A 17,272-nucleotide genomic window follows, 5' to 3' on the forward strand; every position below is an offset into this window, starting at 1 on the left:
TGTCTACCTTCATAAGCTTATTTGGATTTCCCCCTTTTTTTTGATGTTTATTTACTTATTTTGAGAGAGTGCATGTGCACAAGTGGGAGAGGGACAGAGAGAGAAGGAGAGAAAGAATATCAAGGAGGCTCTGCATTGACAGCGTGGATCTTGACACAGATCTTACAAACCTGTGAGTTCATGACTTAAGTTGAAATCCAAAGTAAGTTGTTTAACAAACTGACCTACCCAGGCACCCTTTTTTTTTTTTTAAACCCTAATTCTCCCCTGACTCAAATGTTCTCTAATGTGTCAATACCAGGACATCCTGGGTATCTGAAAAGCAGATCTTTGGTTGTTGTGACTGGTTTATATCCCACATGACTTTCAAATGTCCCGCCACTTATTCACATAAGTGAAAAATCTGAGCCTTTAATCTAAGTCCATTAAAAAAAAATAACAACAATAAGATATTTTTTGGTTACCTGACACTGAATTATCAAGGAATTTAACCAGAGTTTAGCATTTAAATCAAAGGAATATTATACTTAGTTTTGTTTACAACTTTACGAAGAATTGTTCACCATTTCAGAAAATCATGTTCCTGGTGATATTTAAGATCAAGACAACCTATTTAAATGAGCCTGTATTTATAGCTGTAACTTGCACAATGATTTGTCATATTAGACAGATGTAATGATCTCATCTTGTCTTTGAATGTAGCGATGCCCAACCACATTGTGGTCCTCTTATTTTCTTCAACTGCTTTCTTCTCTGTATAGTTATTAAAGGGTCAGGTTGGTGACAGGGGCATATACAAACAGCTTTCCTTATCAAGGAAGCAGGCAGGCAGGCTAGAGACCCTCTTAATGCTCAAAGTGGGGAAGGCTTCATTCTAAGGCTTTATATACAGAACAATTTCATTTCAGAATCACGCATTTTTTCTTTTCCTTCCTCTTTTACATCCACTAGAGGTCTGGGGTTACCCTGGCTTCTCTCTTGATCCTTAACATCCAACTAGAAGCCCTCCCTATGAATATTTTCTACTTTTCTTAGAAAGCAGTAATCTGGTTTTAGCGGGTAGCAAAGGCCTCAGCCAATCACTTTACGTTCCATGGAGGAAAAAGATATGCAACATATCCAGCCACCAACAGATTCACACCTGCTCTTTTTCCTCTCTAACTGGAAGGTTTCTGCTTTTGTTTTGTCGTTTTAATTTTTATTAGTTATTCACATATACAATTTAGAGTTAAATACTTCTACAAGTTTGTTCCTAAAAAAAAGCAGTTCCTATCTCTGCATACCTATTTCCCCTCCCATAGAGGAACCACTTTCAACCTTTAGCTGATTATTTTAGTATTTACCTCCATGTCTTTATATATAAATATGCATTATTGCTACTTCTTGATTTTTCAGTTTTAAGCAATATCCATTGATTCACCAGTATAGAATATGAAGACCTCGTTCCCTCTTTTCTGAACCCAACACATATGTATACTCTTCCTATCTTCTAATAATTATATCAGAAGTTGGTTTAGCTCAAGTTAGTTTTAACATTATTATGACTATGTAAACGCTCTTCACGTCTGAACCATGTAGTAAATTATAATTACTTTTTCTTTTCTGTACTATTTTCTGCATTTCCTTAAAGTTAAATATTCTTTTTTACTTGGTTTTCTAGAACTTTTGACATCTTGTTTTCAGTTTTCTAGACTCACCAGGTATTCTATCAATTCATCCTTCTGAAAAAGTCTCTACTAGAGCCATGTGACACCCTCTTAATGAAACCAGCTGTCTTGTGTCCACAAACCTGATGCACAGCTATCACCATGGGATTTCCATTTACCATTATCCTAGAAGTTGCATGTGCTAGATCTCTCACTTTCTACACTCAAATCTTAGTCTTCCTCCTTGGTTTATGCCTTCATTTTGGTGAAAAATAGTTCATCCTTTAGTAACTTTCTAAGTAATGGTGCATGAGATAGGATTTTTGAAGACTCCTATTTGACACTTTGGTTGAGGAGAGAATGTTGGATTTGTAATAATTTCCTTTCAGAACTTAAAGTCTTTGTCCCAATGCCTTCCAATTTTGCTATTAAAAAGTCTAAAGTTTTTACACTATCCATCATTTGTGTGAGACCTGTAAGAGAATTGTTAGACAAAATTAGCAAAAGGGAGGAGTGGAGTGGAGAAGGGACAGATCACGTAGGGCTACAAAAATTTTTTTCACTTCAAGTGACATGCAAGAGTTTGAGAGAAGGAGAACATTATCTGTTTTATCGAAAATAGATCACTTCAGCTGCTGTAGTGAAAACTAAACTTGAAGAAAGTGGGGCATGGCAAGGGGGCTGAAGCAAGGAGACTTATAAAGAGGCTAATTTAATAAGCCAGGCAAGAGCTGATGTAGACTAGAGCAGGATGTTGCACGGAAAGTGTGAGAAATGTCTGGATTCTACATATACTTTTAAGGTGGAGCCAAAAGGATTTGTTTCTGCTTTAGCTATGAGGTTGAAAGAGTAAAAACTGACACAAAAGGTATTGCCTGAGCAGCCAAATAATGGAGTGAATAGAAGAAACAAGGAAGTTTAGGGGCAAGAAAAGAAGTCTGGTAATGCACACATCATGTGTAAGATGTCTACTAGTTATAATGGAGATGTTACCTCAATACGTGGACACATGAAAATCTAGAATTCAGGAGCAAGCAGCTGGGTGCGCTAGCTCTGCAGCACAACTTTGGCTCCTTCTTGTTTTGGCTTTGTTACCGTCCCTTTGATCCTACTCATTTTTCATGCCAGGTTCCTCAGTGTGAGCCACATAATAGCCTTTTAATAGGTGTTTTTCTGCTTAACTCAGGCAGAACTTCTATAACCTATAATAAAGAACCTTAACTGATATCATTACTAAATTAGGAAAAGAAGTTAGTTTTAAATTGTGAATGAACAGAACTTTATTAAAATGGAAAGGAAACAATGGTAAAATCTTAACTGCTCCTAAGCTGAATGTATCCCCTGGCAAAGTCCATCTATTTCCAAAGAACAGGCAAAACTAAACTGCAGCCCAGTACACAATTAAAGATCTAACCATAAATAACCATTAAAATCCCCAATGTCCCCAGGCTTTTACTTGTCATTAGCACCTTAAATCCTCAGGAATTAATAATACTCTAACCTACAAGAAAATCAAATGATTATATGAGGTAAAAAATAACAAAAATTCCAAATTAGAACCTAAAATTAACGAGATGCTACTCTATTACAAAGAAGAGTTAAATGTGTAGTTTTAGAAAGATGAGGATAAATCTCTGCTCTGTCATCACCAATATATACCCATGAGGTTTCAGAACAGACAGACATCTAAATTATGGTAGTTACAGCTAATACAGAAAAATTATACTATCAGCTAAACTCCTTTTAAAATACAGACTAGGGGGTTAGACTTCCAAAGAGTAATAAGATGAAGGTACTAAAAACAGGTCCTCTGAAGTATAAGAGAAGATAATGAATGCATGAGAGGTAGAAAAACCAGTACAGTATGAAAGAGTGCTGACAATGTTTAAATGAAAAAAAAAAAGATTGTTTTTGTTAAATAATCTCCCTTCTGAGTATACCACAGAAAATCCAGGGGGGGGGAAAAAAAAACCCTCTCACCTTATATTCTACAATCCAGAGATAAAGACTGTTAACACTTTAATGTATTTTCTTCAAGCCTTTTTTCCTATGCACACGTATATGTGGTGTGTGTGGGTACCGAAAAGCAAGACATGCTAAATGTGGTTTCTAGATCTTGCTTTTATACATTCCACATAAGATTTTCCCTTATGTTATGATATAGTCTTCAAAGACATTATTTTAAACCTCTGTAGAAGATTCCATCATATGAACAAACCATGATATAACCACTATTGGTAGACGTTTAGGTTGTTTATAACTTTTTACTACTAGAAATAATGCTACAGCAAACAGTATTACACATTTCTGAATTTAGAGAAGTTAGAGACCTACCTCATTGCTGAATTTCTAAAGTTCGAGATACTATTTCTGAATTTCTGAAGTTAGAGTTCTTGTTTCATAAGATACTCTTTCAGTTTAGAAAGCACTTAATATCTATAAGGTAGATATGACGCCCAAAATGCTGCTTGATTTGGAGTTTCTTCTTTTTTATTTTTTTTTATTTTTTTAATAGTTTATTTATTTTTGAGACAGAACATGAGCGGGGAAGGAGCAGAGAGAGGGGGAGACATAGAATCTGAAACAGACTTCAGGCTCTGAGCTGCCAGCACAGAACCCGATGTGGGGTTTGAACCCACGAACCTCAAGATCATGACCTGAGCCAAAGTCGGACGCTTAACTGACTGAGCCACCCAAGCGTCTCTTGATTTGGAGTTTAAATAAAAGAATAAAAATTATAAAGCACAACTCAAATCAAACAAATGTCTATCAAGCCTAATTAGCAAGTTTCCTCACTGAAATCAAATGAGTTTCTCCTCCCTTCTAGAATCTTCAATACTGCTAGCAGCACGTTATATACCAGCAGATCACCCATCCAGGATCACCCAACAATAATTTACATCATGTGAAAATATCCAGCACAGACTAAAAGATGTACACTGTACACCTTTAAAGATCTGTAAAATCTAAAATCTATTTTCATGTAAAGTACTTCACACTAGGATTGCTATAAATAATGTCCCATCAGGCATGAATGTGCCCATTAAAAACAAAACAAAGCTAAACGTGGTTTTCCTGACAATCTACTAAAGAGAACAAAAATGTACAGGGGATCATAAAAAGTAGAGCTTAGTTTTAGTCATCTCTAAAAAAAAGCACCAGAGCTAAGATAAAAAAGCATGATACTATGTTAAAAATAAAAAGATTACACTAAGAAAAAAAGAGGTAGTAACTCTTACTGAAAACTGATCTCCTGGGGAAATTTTACCAGTTAAATTACAAGTCTATTTTTTGTGCCCAGCATCAAATTAATTTGAAAAAAAATTTTTTTTACCTTAGCCTGAAGTTTGGACATAAAAGCTATCAGCTATTTAACATCATAAATCAGAGAAAATATTTTAAATATTCTCTCCTCACTCATCTATTTTACATCAAGTTATCAGAGATATGACATTTTCATTTTATTTTATTTTTTTAAATGTTTTATTTATTTCGGGGGGGAGGGGGGAGACAGCTTGAGCAGGGGAGGGTCAGAGAGAGAGGGAGACACAGAATCCGAAAAACGCTCCAGGCTCTGAGCTGGCAGTCAGCACAAAGGCTGATTCGGGGCTCGAACCCACAAACAGCGAGATCATGACCTGAGCTGAAGTCGGACACTAAACCGACTGAGCCACCCAGGCGCCCCTAACATTCTCATTTTATTTCTATAGCCACAGTCTTATCAAATTTGTTTTATTCATTTCCCTCTAAGAAATCCTTTAGGATCGAAAGTCCTAGCATATGTTGACTCTAAAAGGAGTATCAATCACAAGAAACACACTTCTGATCACTACATATAGTCACTGAGTCAGCAGAAAGCCTGCTGATTAACCACCACCAACTCAAATATTTGAGCAAATGTTTGTTCCTGCCTTTATTACCTGGTCTATGATAATGTACCTCTGTACAAGAGTTTTCTAGAACAACAAAATGTTATGTCTAACTTAATAATAATACAGTGTACATTATTGTTTATAATAGTCAAATTTCTTCTTTTGTACATAAAAAGGTATAAAGCCCTGGGGGCACCTGAGTGGCTTAGTTGGTTAAGCGTCCGGCTTTCACTTAGGTCATGATCTCGCAGTTCGTGGGTTCGAGCCCCGCGTCGGGCTCTGTGCTGACTGCCAGCTCAGAGCCTGGAGCCTGTTTCAGTCTGTGACTCCCTCTCTCTCTCACCCTCCCCTGCTCACGCTGTCTCTCTCTCTCCTAGAAATAAAATAAAAATATAAAAAAAAAAAAGGTATAAAGCCCTGTATTTAAATACATGAACAGTCCTGTATTAAAGATTATAGAGACTCAGGGAGTCTTAAAAACTTTACAAATTCAAATTTGTAAACACAACAATCAATTCAATGAGACTATCTAAAGCATGTTGCTCAGAAACCTGCCTCTGTCAAATAATTGATTTGGATTTGGAAATGCTTTATAAAGAAATTTTTATTGCCACGCCATTTATTGGAGCAGGATTTGAACCATGTCACAACAGGAAGTGTGACTTCATAGCAACTTATTAGGTAAACAAGCTCCACAGAGCTGAAGACTATATATTTGTTAATAAAGAACAAAAAAAGCTATACACAAATGTGTTACCTTCCCATGATGGTGATTTCATCAACAAAAATCTACCATAAATAAAGGTAGCAATCTGGTTTTTTAAAATCTCTAATAACAGAATTGCTGGCAAGCACTTTAACCATTATGACTTAAACCATTGTGGAATATCAATTATGAAATAATTTTAGTGACCATCAGATGAAAATTCTCCAATAACCAACATTCCCCCCCAACCACCAAAAAAAACCAAAAACAAAAAGGACAGAAGAGATACAGTTTAATTCTGAATAGGACCATCTCATTTATCTCACCAGATTGATCAGCCTTCTCATAGCATGTTCATGAGAGCAAACACATTCACAGGGATCGAATCCACCTTCTGCCATGATTTCCCAGCTTGATTTAACTTGACTGTTTAAATCTAGGAGGAAGGAAAAAATATTGTTAAGACTACTGTGCAGTTATTCTTTTTCTTAAGATATGAAAGATTCTTAACATAACAGTTCTCTTAACTAATAGTTCTCTTAAACTAAGGATAGTTCATATTCATTAATGACCAGTATCTATGAATTCATTACTAATCATATATGAATTACAAACTATATAATTTATGAATCCATACAAGTGATTATCTACCCCTTCTACCATCAGACTAATTTCCTACAAATGTGAATGTCTTCAGATGTTCTATAATGGACTCTCCTGTGAAACAGATGATGCTAGAGTCCTAAGCTACTTAATTATTTAATTCTTTAACTTTGTTAGCTATAGTACTGCTATAGAATAAATGTTTTTGCCCCTGCTAAAATTCATATTGTTAAAAAGAAGACAGCAGAAGTGAAATGAGTCAGTCAGTAAGTCAGTCATGTTTTCACTCAACAGAAGATGGGGGAAGGGAAGGGAAGGGAAGGGAAGGGAAGGAAAGAAAAAGTTACAGAGAGGGGGCAAACAACAGAGACTCTTTTTTTTTTTTTAATGTTTTATTTATTTCTGAGAGAGTGAGAGAGAGAGAGAGACAGTGTGAGCAGGGGAGGGTCAGAGAGAGAGAGAGGGAGACACAGAATTTGAAACAGGCTCCAGGCTCTGAGCTGGCAGTCAGCACAGAGACCAACGCGGGGCTCAAACCCATGAACTGTGAGATCATGACCGGAGCTGAAGTTGGACGCTTAACTGACTAAGCCACCCAGGAGCCCCTAGAAACTCTTTAAATACAGAAAACAAACTGAGGGTTGATAGGGATGAGGTAAATGGGTGATGGGCATTGAGGAAGGCACTTGCTGGGATGAGCACTGGGTGTTGTATATGAGTGATGAATCACAGGAATCTACTCCTGAAGCCAAGAACACACTGTATATACTGTATGTTAGCTAACGACAATAAATTATATAATAAATAAACAAATAAAAATTAAAAAAATAAAAAGGAGACAGCAGGCCCAAAAATTGAGTAACTGGTGCTAAATTCCATGTCAGCAAGCCAAGACCTAACAACCAATCTAATTGCAGTTTCAACAACCTCCATCCCCTCAAGAATGGTAACCTTTAGCCAGTCAACATGGAATCATCTCACTAGACAGCATTAGTGAGATAATCCACCCCTTCCATTCCCTGTAGGAAGGTGACCTTGCCTAAAACAATGCATTCTTTGCTAATAATTTCCATTCTCTACCCTCTTTCTGCTTTTAAAAACCTTTCCTTTTCTACAGCTTGGTGGAGCTCCTTTCTATTTCCTACATGGAATGCTGCCCAACTCACGAACTGTTGAATAAAGCCAATTTGATCTTTAAATTTACTGAGTTGAATTTTTGTTATTTAATAAATTTGGGGAAAACAGCAGAATAAAGGAGATTTCTGACAGCTTTAAAAAACACAGGTGTGGTACCCCATGAAATGTTCGAGTTTACTTTCTTTCTAGCCATTTCCAAGAGCTACCGAGGAGTTCTTGTCAGTTCTGAGTTCCATTGTCTTTGCATCGAGCTCCCTTTGCATTGAGCTCCTAAGCTAACTTTTTTTTTTTTTTAATGCTTTTTATTTATTTATGAGGGTCAGAAACAGACAGCATGAGCAGGGGAGGGTCAGAGAGAGAGACACACACAGAATGTGAAACGGGCTCTAGGCTCTGACCTAGCTGTCAGCACAGAGCCTGACACGGGGCTCGAACCCACGAACCGTGAGATCATGACCTGAGCTGAAGTTGGACGCTTAACCGACTGAGCCACCCAGGCGCCCCTCCTAAGTTAACTTTCTAGTCCAGGGCTCAGTGGGTCACCTGGAGCTGGCACACAGTTCCATCTGAAACCTGAGTCCCTACCTCTTGGTTCAGTCCACAATGTTTGGAATACCCTTCCAGTTCCTGTCTATAGTCCCCACTTACTGAGATTTGGTGGTTTAGTCTTTTCCCCAGTTCCAATCCACAGTCCCCATTTTACTGGAGTCTGCTGGTTTAACCCATGCTAGGAATCTGTGACGGTATGTAAAGCCTTCTCTTGGCCAGTCTACAGTAACATGTTATGGTTGCTGTTGGTATGTTAGGGTGCACATATTCATTTGTCTTATTTTGTGTAGATAAAGGGCTATAACTAACAGGAATCACATAAGTAAAAAAAAAAAAATAGCCACAAAAATTGGTGGGCACTGCCAGAACACTTCAGAGCTGTTAAAGTATTCATTACCTAACTCAAAGACTCAGACATTAAGTTGGTCACAGAACAGGTTAGGCTGACACTAGGTCACCTGCCAAACTCAAGAAAATTTCTGTGCAACGAGGTTTACCATACAATTCCCAACCCAGAGGCACATCCCTTTTAGGTATTAGCTCAGCTCTGAGAAACCCAAACTTGGCTTATGGGATCCTTAAACTCTAAAGAGTCAAGCATGCTTCCTTCTGGTACCCCTACTTATTTTATACCTAAGAACTATAGTCCAGAAGACATAAGTATTAACAGAAGTGGCAAAATCTTACTAAGCTTTTTTGTGTCCTGAGAACTTGGCTTGATAGCCATCAGATTGGCAGTCCCAAAATATGGCCAGACATAAATGTGGGTTACACCCCATTTATGACAAGATATGGCTGCACAGAAAAGGTGAGGTTTCTGGCTAGGGTCCTACCAAACCACTACCAGTCCTCAGAGGAATTACAACGGCAATTATGAGAAATGTTCCAATTAGATAAAAGCATTTTTAACAAGTGCCCTTAAAAGCAAGCCTTCCAAATCAAACAGAATGAGATACTATTTTAGTTGGTATGCAGGAGACTCCAAAAGGTTTCAAAATTCCAAAATACCTTTATTAAAAGGTTTGTTATAAAAGACTAGTGAAAATTTAGAGCTATAAAAAGTACTTAAAAGCAAAAAAAAACCAAACCGATAAAACTCTTACTGTTTCCCTCTATCCTCCTTTATTTGAATACTTATTCTAGTACTCCTCTGTCTGGGTTGTCTTTATGGACCATAAACAAAAGTCTGCCAAGTTAATGACCTTTAAGTCATTCCCATACCTAACCTCAAAGGAGGGCTCTTCCAAAATGGGACTCAAAGAGATTTTCTGGCAAAATGCTACATTATTCTCTTACATAGACAAAGAAAAACTAACATTAAAAATAAAAATCTTGCCACATTTTGGTAAAAAACGGAGCTACATATGGGATCCTGGAAAAACTGGAAGAAGCTGGCTAAGGATGAACATTCTTATCAGAGTCAGCACTCTCAGATCTGTCTGTAGTACCCAGTAAAAAAAGGAAAATAAGTTATCTTTTGCACTTTCTTTGGGACTCCCTCTTATATCCAAGGGGGAGTTATTCAATATGGCAAGAAATGTTGCTGTTTGTCCCAGATGAAAACTGACAAGACACTTAAAAGAATTTTTAAGTGGCTCTGTGACTGCAAATTGGCTAGATTGAAAGCTGACATACAGAGCCTGATAAGAATATTTGTTAGACCTCCTCCCCTAAGCTAAAATGAAATTAGGTACTCAGACTTTTGAGGTCTTTGTAAAAGTTTTTATTAAAAAAAAAAAAAAAGATAGTGTAATTAGATGGATGGGTCAACCTATGATATCATTCAAATTGCAACCCAGTTTGAGGAACTGACATCTTACAAGTTTTGGCAAAATTAGAAATGTAACTCTAGAGGCCATTCAATGTTCACCTATTCCTTTTACTAATTCCAAAACCTCCCTATTTATCTCCTATGTATCTATTTATCCCTTATTTACCGAGGTTCTCAGGGGAACCAGCATTCTTCTCCCATGCCTTTAAAGTGTAAATACAGGAGCACCTGGGTGGCTCAGTCAGTTAAGCATCCTACTTCCACTCAGGTCATGATCTCAAGGTTTGTGGGTTCAAGTCCTGCATCTGGATCTGTGCTGACAGCTTGGATCCTGGAGCCTGCTTTGGATTCTGTGTCTCCTCCTCTCTCTCTCTACCCTTCCCCGACTCGTGCTCTATCTCTCTCAAAAAATAAACATTAAAAGAATTGTTTTAAAGATGTAATGTAGGGTCATCTGGGTGGCTCAGTAGGTTAAGCAGCTGACTTCAGCTCAGGTCATGATCTCGTGGTCTGTGAGTTTGAGCCCCGCAATGGACTCTGTGCTGACAGCTCAAAGCCTGGAGCCTGTTTCGGATCCTGTGTCTCCCTCTCTCTCTGCCCCTCCCCTGCTCGTGCTCTGTCTCTCTTGCCCTCAAAAATAATAAATAAATAAATAAATAAATAAATAAAAATGTAATTGTATATACACTTTTAAATAAGAACTGTCCATTTAAAGATAGTTTTAGTTTTGGTTTATTGTGAGAGAGCATGCGAGCAAGTAGAGGAGGGGTAGAGCGAGAGGGAGAGAGAGAATCCCAAGCAGGCTCTGTATTGTCAGCACAGAGCCCCCAACATAGAGCTTACTTGAAAAAGAAAAGAAAGAGGAGAGGAGAGGAGAGGAGAGGAGAGGAGAGGAGAAGAGGAGAAAAGAAAAGAAAAGAAAAGAAAAGAAAAGAAAAGAAAAGAAAAGAAAAGAAAAGAAAAGAAAAGAAAAAAGAAAAGAAAAGAAACGAAACGAAACGAAACGAAACAGGGGTACCTGGGTGACTCAGTCACTTAAGCACTGAACTCAATTTCATCCCAGGGCATCATCCCATGGTTCATGGGTTCAAGCCCCGCATCAGGCCCTGTGCTCACAGTGCGGAACCTGCTTGGGATTCTCTCCCTCTTTGCCCCTCCCCTATTAGCACACTCTCTCAAAAATAAATGAAAACATTAAAAAATTAAAAACAAAAACAAAAAAGAGCTCTGTTTAACTGGCTTAAAAACAAGTGCTTATGAAGTATTTGTAAATCTCAGAAATATAATAAAAATGAACCCAAATTCACATGGGTTCACATGATTTAGTTCAATTTTCAGTACAGAAGCTAGTTAAGTGTGTTGGTTTAATTTAAAACAGACATGTCCTTAGAGTTACCAGACTAAATACAAACTTTTCCTCTACCTGGATTTACTAGCCATATACGTTCATTCTATCTCTTATAAAACTTGTTAGCCAAAAAATAGCTTGGGGCAATGGCTGGCCTTGTCTAATGTCTAATGGCTTTTGTGGGTAATCTAAACATTAATTGTTAAAAACAATTAAATAGATGTTAAGTAGAATAAAAAGTTTTAGGTGAACTTTAGTTTCTCCCAAATCTTTCGGTAACCCAAAATCTTAAAGTTTTGTTAAGTTAGGGGCGCCTGGGTGGCTTAGTCGGTTAAGTATCCGACTTTCGCTTAGGTCATGATCTCACGGTTTGTGGGTTCGAGCCCTGCATCGGGCTCTGTGCTGACTGCCAGCTCAGAGCCTGGAGCCTGTTTCAGAGTCTGTATCTTCCTCTCTCTCTGACCCCCTGTTCACGCTGTCTCTCTCTATACTAGAAATAAATAAAAATATTAAAAAAAAAAGTTTTGGTAAGTTAGATATGATTTAAGTTAAATTCATTAAATATCCAGATCATTTCCAAATAAGATAAAATACTAAAACACTAATTACTGAACATAGGTTTACTGATTTTTCTGGTTTCCTTTTACAGAGGAACTAAGGATATTTGGGGAAGCACAGTTCTAGAAATTGTAAAAAGTACTTGTTTTTAAATTTTTTTTAAGAGGCAGAGTGCACACACACACAAGTGAGGGAAGGGCAAGGGGAGAAGGAGAGAAAGAATCTCAAGCAGGCTCCACACACAGTGCAGAACCCAATGCTGTGTTCAATCTAATGATTGTGACATCATCACCTGAGCCATAATGAAGAGTCAGACACTTAATCGACTGATCCCCTCAGACACCTCTAAAAAGTATTTAAAATCTAACAAGCCACAAAATGTTAATGCAAATGAGAGTTTACAATTGTTTAGTTCTTTATTTTCACTAGAAACTAAGATTTCTAAAGGTTAAAAACTTTAATAAGTGTAATTAAGCTGTAAGAAATAATAAGGGAGCTCAGCATCCCTCCTCATCAGGAAAATACAAATCAAAACCACACTGAGATACCACCTCACGCCAGTCAGAGTGGCTAAAATGAGCAAATCAGAGAACTCTAGATGCTGGCGAGGATGTGGAGAAATGGGCACCCTCCTACACTGTTGGTGGAAATGTAAACTGGTACAGCCCCTCTGGAAAACAGTGTGGAGGTTCCTCAGGAAACTAACAATAGAACTCCCCTATGACCCAGCAATAGCACTGCTAGGAATTTACCCAAGGGATACAGAAATGCTGAGGCATAGGAGCACATGTACCCCAATGTTCATAGCAGCACTCTCCACAATAGCTAAAACATGGAAAGAGCCTAAGTGTCCATCAACAGATGAATGGATCAAGAAGATGTGGTTTATCTATACCATGGAATACTACATGGCAATGAGAAACAATGAAATCTGGCCATGTGTAGCAACATGGATGGACCTTGAGGGTGTTATGCTGAGCGAAATAAGTCAGGCAGAGAAGGACAAATATCATATGTTTGCACGTATAGGAGGATTAGGAGGAACTTGACGGAGGAACAAGGGGGAGAAGAAGGGCGGAAATGGTGGGGGAAAGGGAGAGAGGCAAACCATGAGAGACTCTTGAATGCTGACAAAAACTGAGGACTGATGGATGTGGGGGGGAGGGGGGGATGGGCATGGAGGAGGACACTTGTGGGGATGAGCACTGGGTGTTATGTGGAAACTAATTTGACAATAAACTATTTGTAAAAAAAAAAAAAAGAAAAGAAAGAAAGAAATAATAAGGGAAACCTCTCTGTATTCAAGCAAAGTAGGATGTGTGTTTTCGGTTAAAAGTGGACTGGATCCTGAATTTTAGATTCCTCAAATATCTGGCTATAACACATCAAGCTAATGTTCCCAGTATTCTCCCACTCTTCTGATTTGGAATCACTAAAGAACAAAGACTGTCCTTGAATCTCTTTGAAAGGTCCTCCTCACTACCCAGATGATAGGGACTCGAACCCTAGATACATGTTTCACAACTGACAAACTGCACGTAACATCTGGTCCTGTACAAACACTGGGGACTTCTACATCAAATTGACTAGGAAGATAAGCTAACAGGAAGATGCTTCCTCCCAAACACTGGATCAAGACTTTAACTAAACATGAATACTAAATACTTTCACTAAACATGAAACCCTTTCTTCTTCACTTTCTTTTCTTTATTCTGGCACTGGCCTGGAAAGATAATACTATCATCTGTATCTCCCAGGCCACTGCTAAGGCCAATGGAATTTAGAACTTTAATTCAGGCTAGGAGAAAACCTAACTGATCCCTGACTGTGATGAGCAAACACACAGTTCTTGTGAATGAATCTATTAATAATACTGCCTTAACAGGAATGGTTTGTGCCCTCACAGGGTTTGTCTTTGCCTGTGGTGGTTATCATTCTCCTTGGGCCTACAAATGCTTAGATAGTTGGTGCAGAGTCAGGCAAGGCCTCTTTGGTTACCAAAGTGTGCCCCTTATTATTATACCTCATTGGTCAACTCCTCTGAGTTTACACTGTCAAGTTAGAAAAGACCTACCAGGAGGCTTTCAGGATTAAAGATTCACTATCTTTGGCAGGGCCCTACTTCCATGGTTAGAAGTAAATGTAAATGAGGCTATGATTAGAAACTTTTCCTTAACTCTTGAAAGTATTACAAAAATCTACAATAGCTATCCAACAAAAATCCTGAGACAATCTGGCCACGATTGTTTTTGATAACAGAATAGCCCTTGTTTATCTTTTAGCTGAGCAAGGAGGTATCTCTGCTATGGCCACCACTACCTGCTACACCTGGATTAACATATCTGAGAAAGTGGAAACTCAGTTACATAAGATCACTAAACAAGCCACGTGGCTTAAAAAGACGATCTCCTTGGAGTTACCTGTAGTTCAGTCAGCTGAGCATCCAACTCTTGATTTTTACTCAGGTCATGGTGAATCTGAGCTTCACACTGGGCTCTCTGCTGTCAGTGCAGAGCCTGCTTCAGATCCTCTGTACCCCTCTCTGCCTCTCCCCTGCTCGTTCCCTCTCTCTCTTTCTCAAAAATAAATAAAACATTAAAAACTTGTTTTAAAAATTATTTAAAAAAAGATAACCTGCTTCAGGGGGGTCTTTGACTTACTTGATTTTGACTGATTTCAGTCTTGGAGATCATAGCTTTGAAGTGTACTACAAACAATGGGAAATTATCCTCTTTCTAATAATCATAATAATCTCCCTGCCACATTGTATTCTCTCAAAAGTTTTACATGCATGTTCCTAGCTGCTAGCTACCATGCAAATAATCTCCCTAAGATGAAAATATCAGAAAAGGAAGAAAGAGAATGACTGACTTAAAAACTGTGAACCTGGGGAGGGCCTGCCTGGCTCAGTTGATAGGATATGTGTCTCTTGCTCTTCAGGTTATGAGTTCAAATCCCACATTGGGTGTGTAGATTACTTAAAAATAAATCTTTAAAAAACAAAAACAAACAAAACTGTGAACCTGAAGTTATGGCCTATCAGAGAGACTAAGCAGAAAAGAAAAAAGGTCACAACCTATGAATATCCCAAATAAAAAAATGTACAAAATCAGTGAGAACTTTAGAGCTGTGAATGGCACTAATGCCTTAAATTGTGATCCCATCTCTCAGTTAAGCTGAGAGTCTCATCAAAAGGGGTGAATTGTTAAAAAGAAGACAGCAATTAAAAATGGAGTCACTTATGGGGCGCCTGGGTGGCTTAGTCGGTTAAGCGTCTGACTTTCGCTTATGTCATGATCTCACGGTACGTGGGTTCGAGCCCCGCGTCGGGCTCTGTGCTGACTGCCAGCTCAGAGCCTGGAGCCTGTTTCAGAGTCTGTATCTCCCTCTCTCTCTGACCCTCCCCTGCTCACGCTGTCTCTCTCTCTCTTCTAGAAATAAATAAAAATATTTAAAAAAAAAATAAAAAATAAAAAATAAAAAATAAAAATGGAGTCACTTGTACTAAACTCTGTATCAGGAAACCAAGACTTAATATACAACATGACTGAAGTTTTGACCCCTCAAGAATGCAACTTTTAGCCAGTCAACAGGGAATTTCCTAGTCAGCACTAGTAACATAATCTTCCTGATACACCCTTCCATTCGCTCTTAGAAAGCTGACCTTGCCTAAAACAATGCATTATTTGCTAATAATTTCCTTTTCTACCTCCTTTCTGTCTTTAAAAACCTTTCCTTTTCTAAAGCTCTGCAGAGTTCCTTTCTATTTGTTAGACAGGATGCCCAATTCATGAATTGTTGGATAAAGCTAATTTTATCTTTAAATTTACTCAACTGAGTTTTTTTTAATTTAACAATATGTTGAAGCCTTAATACCTAATTTGATGGTATTTGGAGAAAGGGCCTTTGGGAAGTAATCAGGTCATGAAAGTAGATCTTTAATGAATAGAATTAGTGCCCTTAAAAAAGACACATGAGAATGATCTTTCTCTGTATACCATGTGAAAATACAGCAAGAACACATCCATCTATATACCAGGAAGAGGGGGCACCTGGGTGGCTCAGTAGGTTGAGCATCAGACTCAGATTCCCAGGGTCATGGAATCAAGCCCCCATCAGGGTCCTCGCTGAGTATGGAGCCTGCTTGGGATTCTCTCTCTCTCTCTCTCTCTCTCTCTCCATCTGCCCCTCTTCCCTGCTCACACTCTCTCTCTCCATCTCTAAAATTAAAAAAATAAACTTAAGTAAATTAAAAAATATATTTTTTTAAGATGACTCCTTTAAAAAAAAAATAGGAAGAGGGCCCTCAGTCGGCTGTGTCAGACTCTTGGCTCCATGCTCACAGTGTGGAGCCTGCTTGAAATCCTCTCTCTCCCTCTATCTCTGCCCTTCCCTTACTAATGCTCACATGCTCTTTCTCAAAAAATAATAAACTTAAAAAAAATGATGTGAAGAAATTAGAAAGAACCCTTCTATTTAGCCTGTGGGATAAAATGGTATAGCCTCTCTAGAAAACAGTTTGGTGGTTCCTCAAAAAGTAAACATAGAATTATCAATGACCCACCAATTCTACTTCTAGGTATATACCCCAAAGATTTGAAAATAGACTCAAGCAGATACTTGTATGCTAAATATGCATAACGGCATTTTTCATGATAGTCAAAAAGTGGAAACAACCAACAAGTCCATAAACTGATAAATGGATAAACAAAATGTGGTATATGCATACAATGGAATAATATGCAGCCATAAAAAGGAATGAGTTATGATATACAATATGGACTATGCTGTAAACATTATGCTAAGTGAAATAAGTCAGACACAAAAGGACAAATATTGAAGGATTCCACTTATATGAAATATCTAGAATAAGGAAATTCATACCGAAAGTAGAATGGTGATTTCTAGAGGCTGGGGAAGAAGGGATTGGTGAGTCATTGGTTAACGAGTACAGAGTTTCTATTTGGGGTGATAGAACACTTCTGGAAATACATAGTGGTGACAACTGTACGACACTGTGAAGGTAATTAATGCAACTCAATTGTAAACTTGAAAGAATGGTTAAAATGGCAAAATTTGTTA

The 17,272-nt window shown here is 38.0% G+C and overlaps 1 protein-coding gene across 5 annotated transcripts in view; it reads right to left on the reverse strand.

Moving 5' to 3' along the window:
* The window catches only part of SMIM14 (small integral membrane protein 14), an 85,149-nt gene that overhangs the window by 38,778 nt on the left and 29,099 nt on the right, over positions 1-17,272 (reverse strand). For all 5 annotated transcript variants that reach the window (XM_039227023.1, XM_039227022.1, XM_039227020.1 and 2 more), the window contains one exon: positions 6,551-6,660. In XM_039227023.1, the coding sequence (XP_039082954.1) occupies positions 6,551-6,625 (75 nt within the window). In that variant the 5' untranslated portion in view covers positions 6,626-6,660. The remainder of the gene's footprint in view (positions 1-6,550; positions 6,661-17,272) is intronic.

This window comes from Hyaena hyaena, unplaced genomic scaffold (genome assembly GCF_003009895.1).
Source record: "Hyaena hyaena isolate Hyena2069 unplaced genomic scaffold, ASM300989v1 scaffold_24, whole genome shotgun sequence".
Classification (NCBI taxonomy): domain Eukaryota; kingdom Metazoa; phylum Chordata; class Mammalia; order Carnivora; family Hyaenidae; genus Hyaena; species Hyaena hyaena.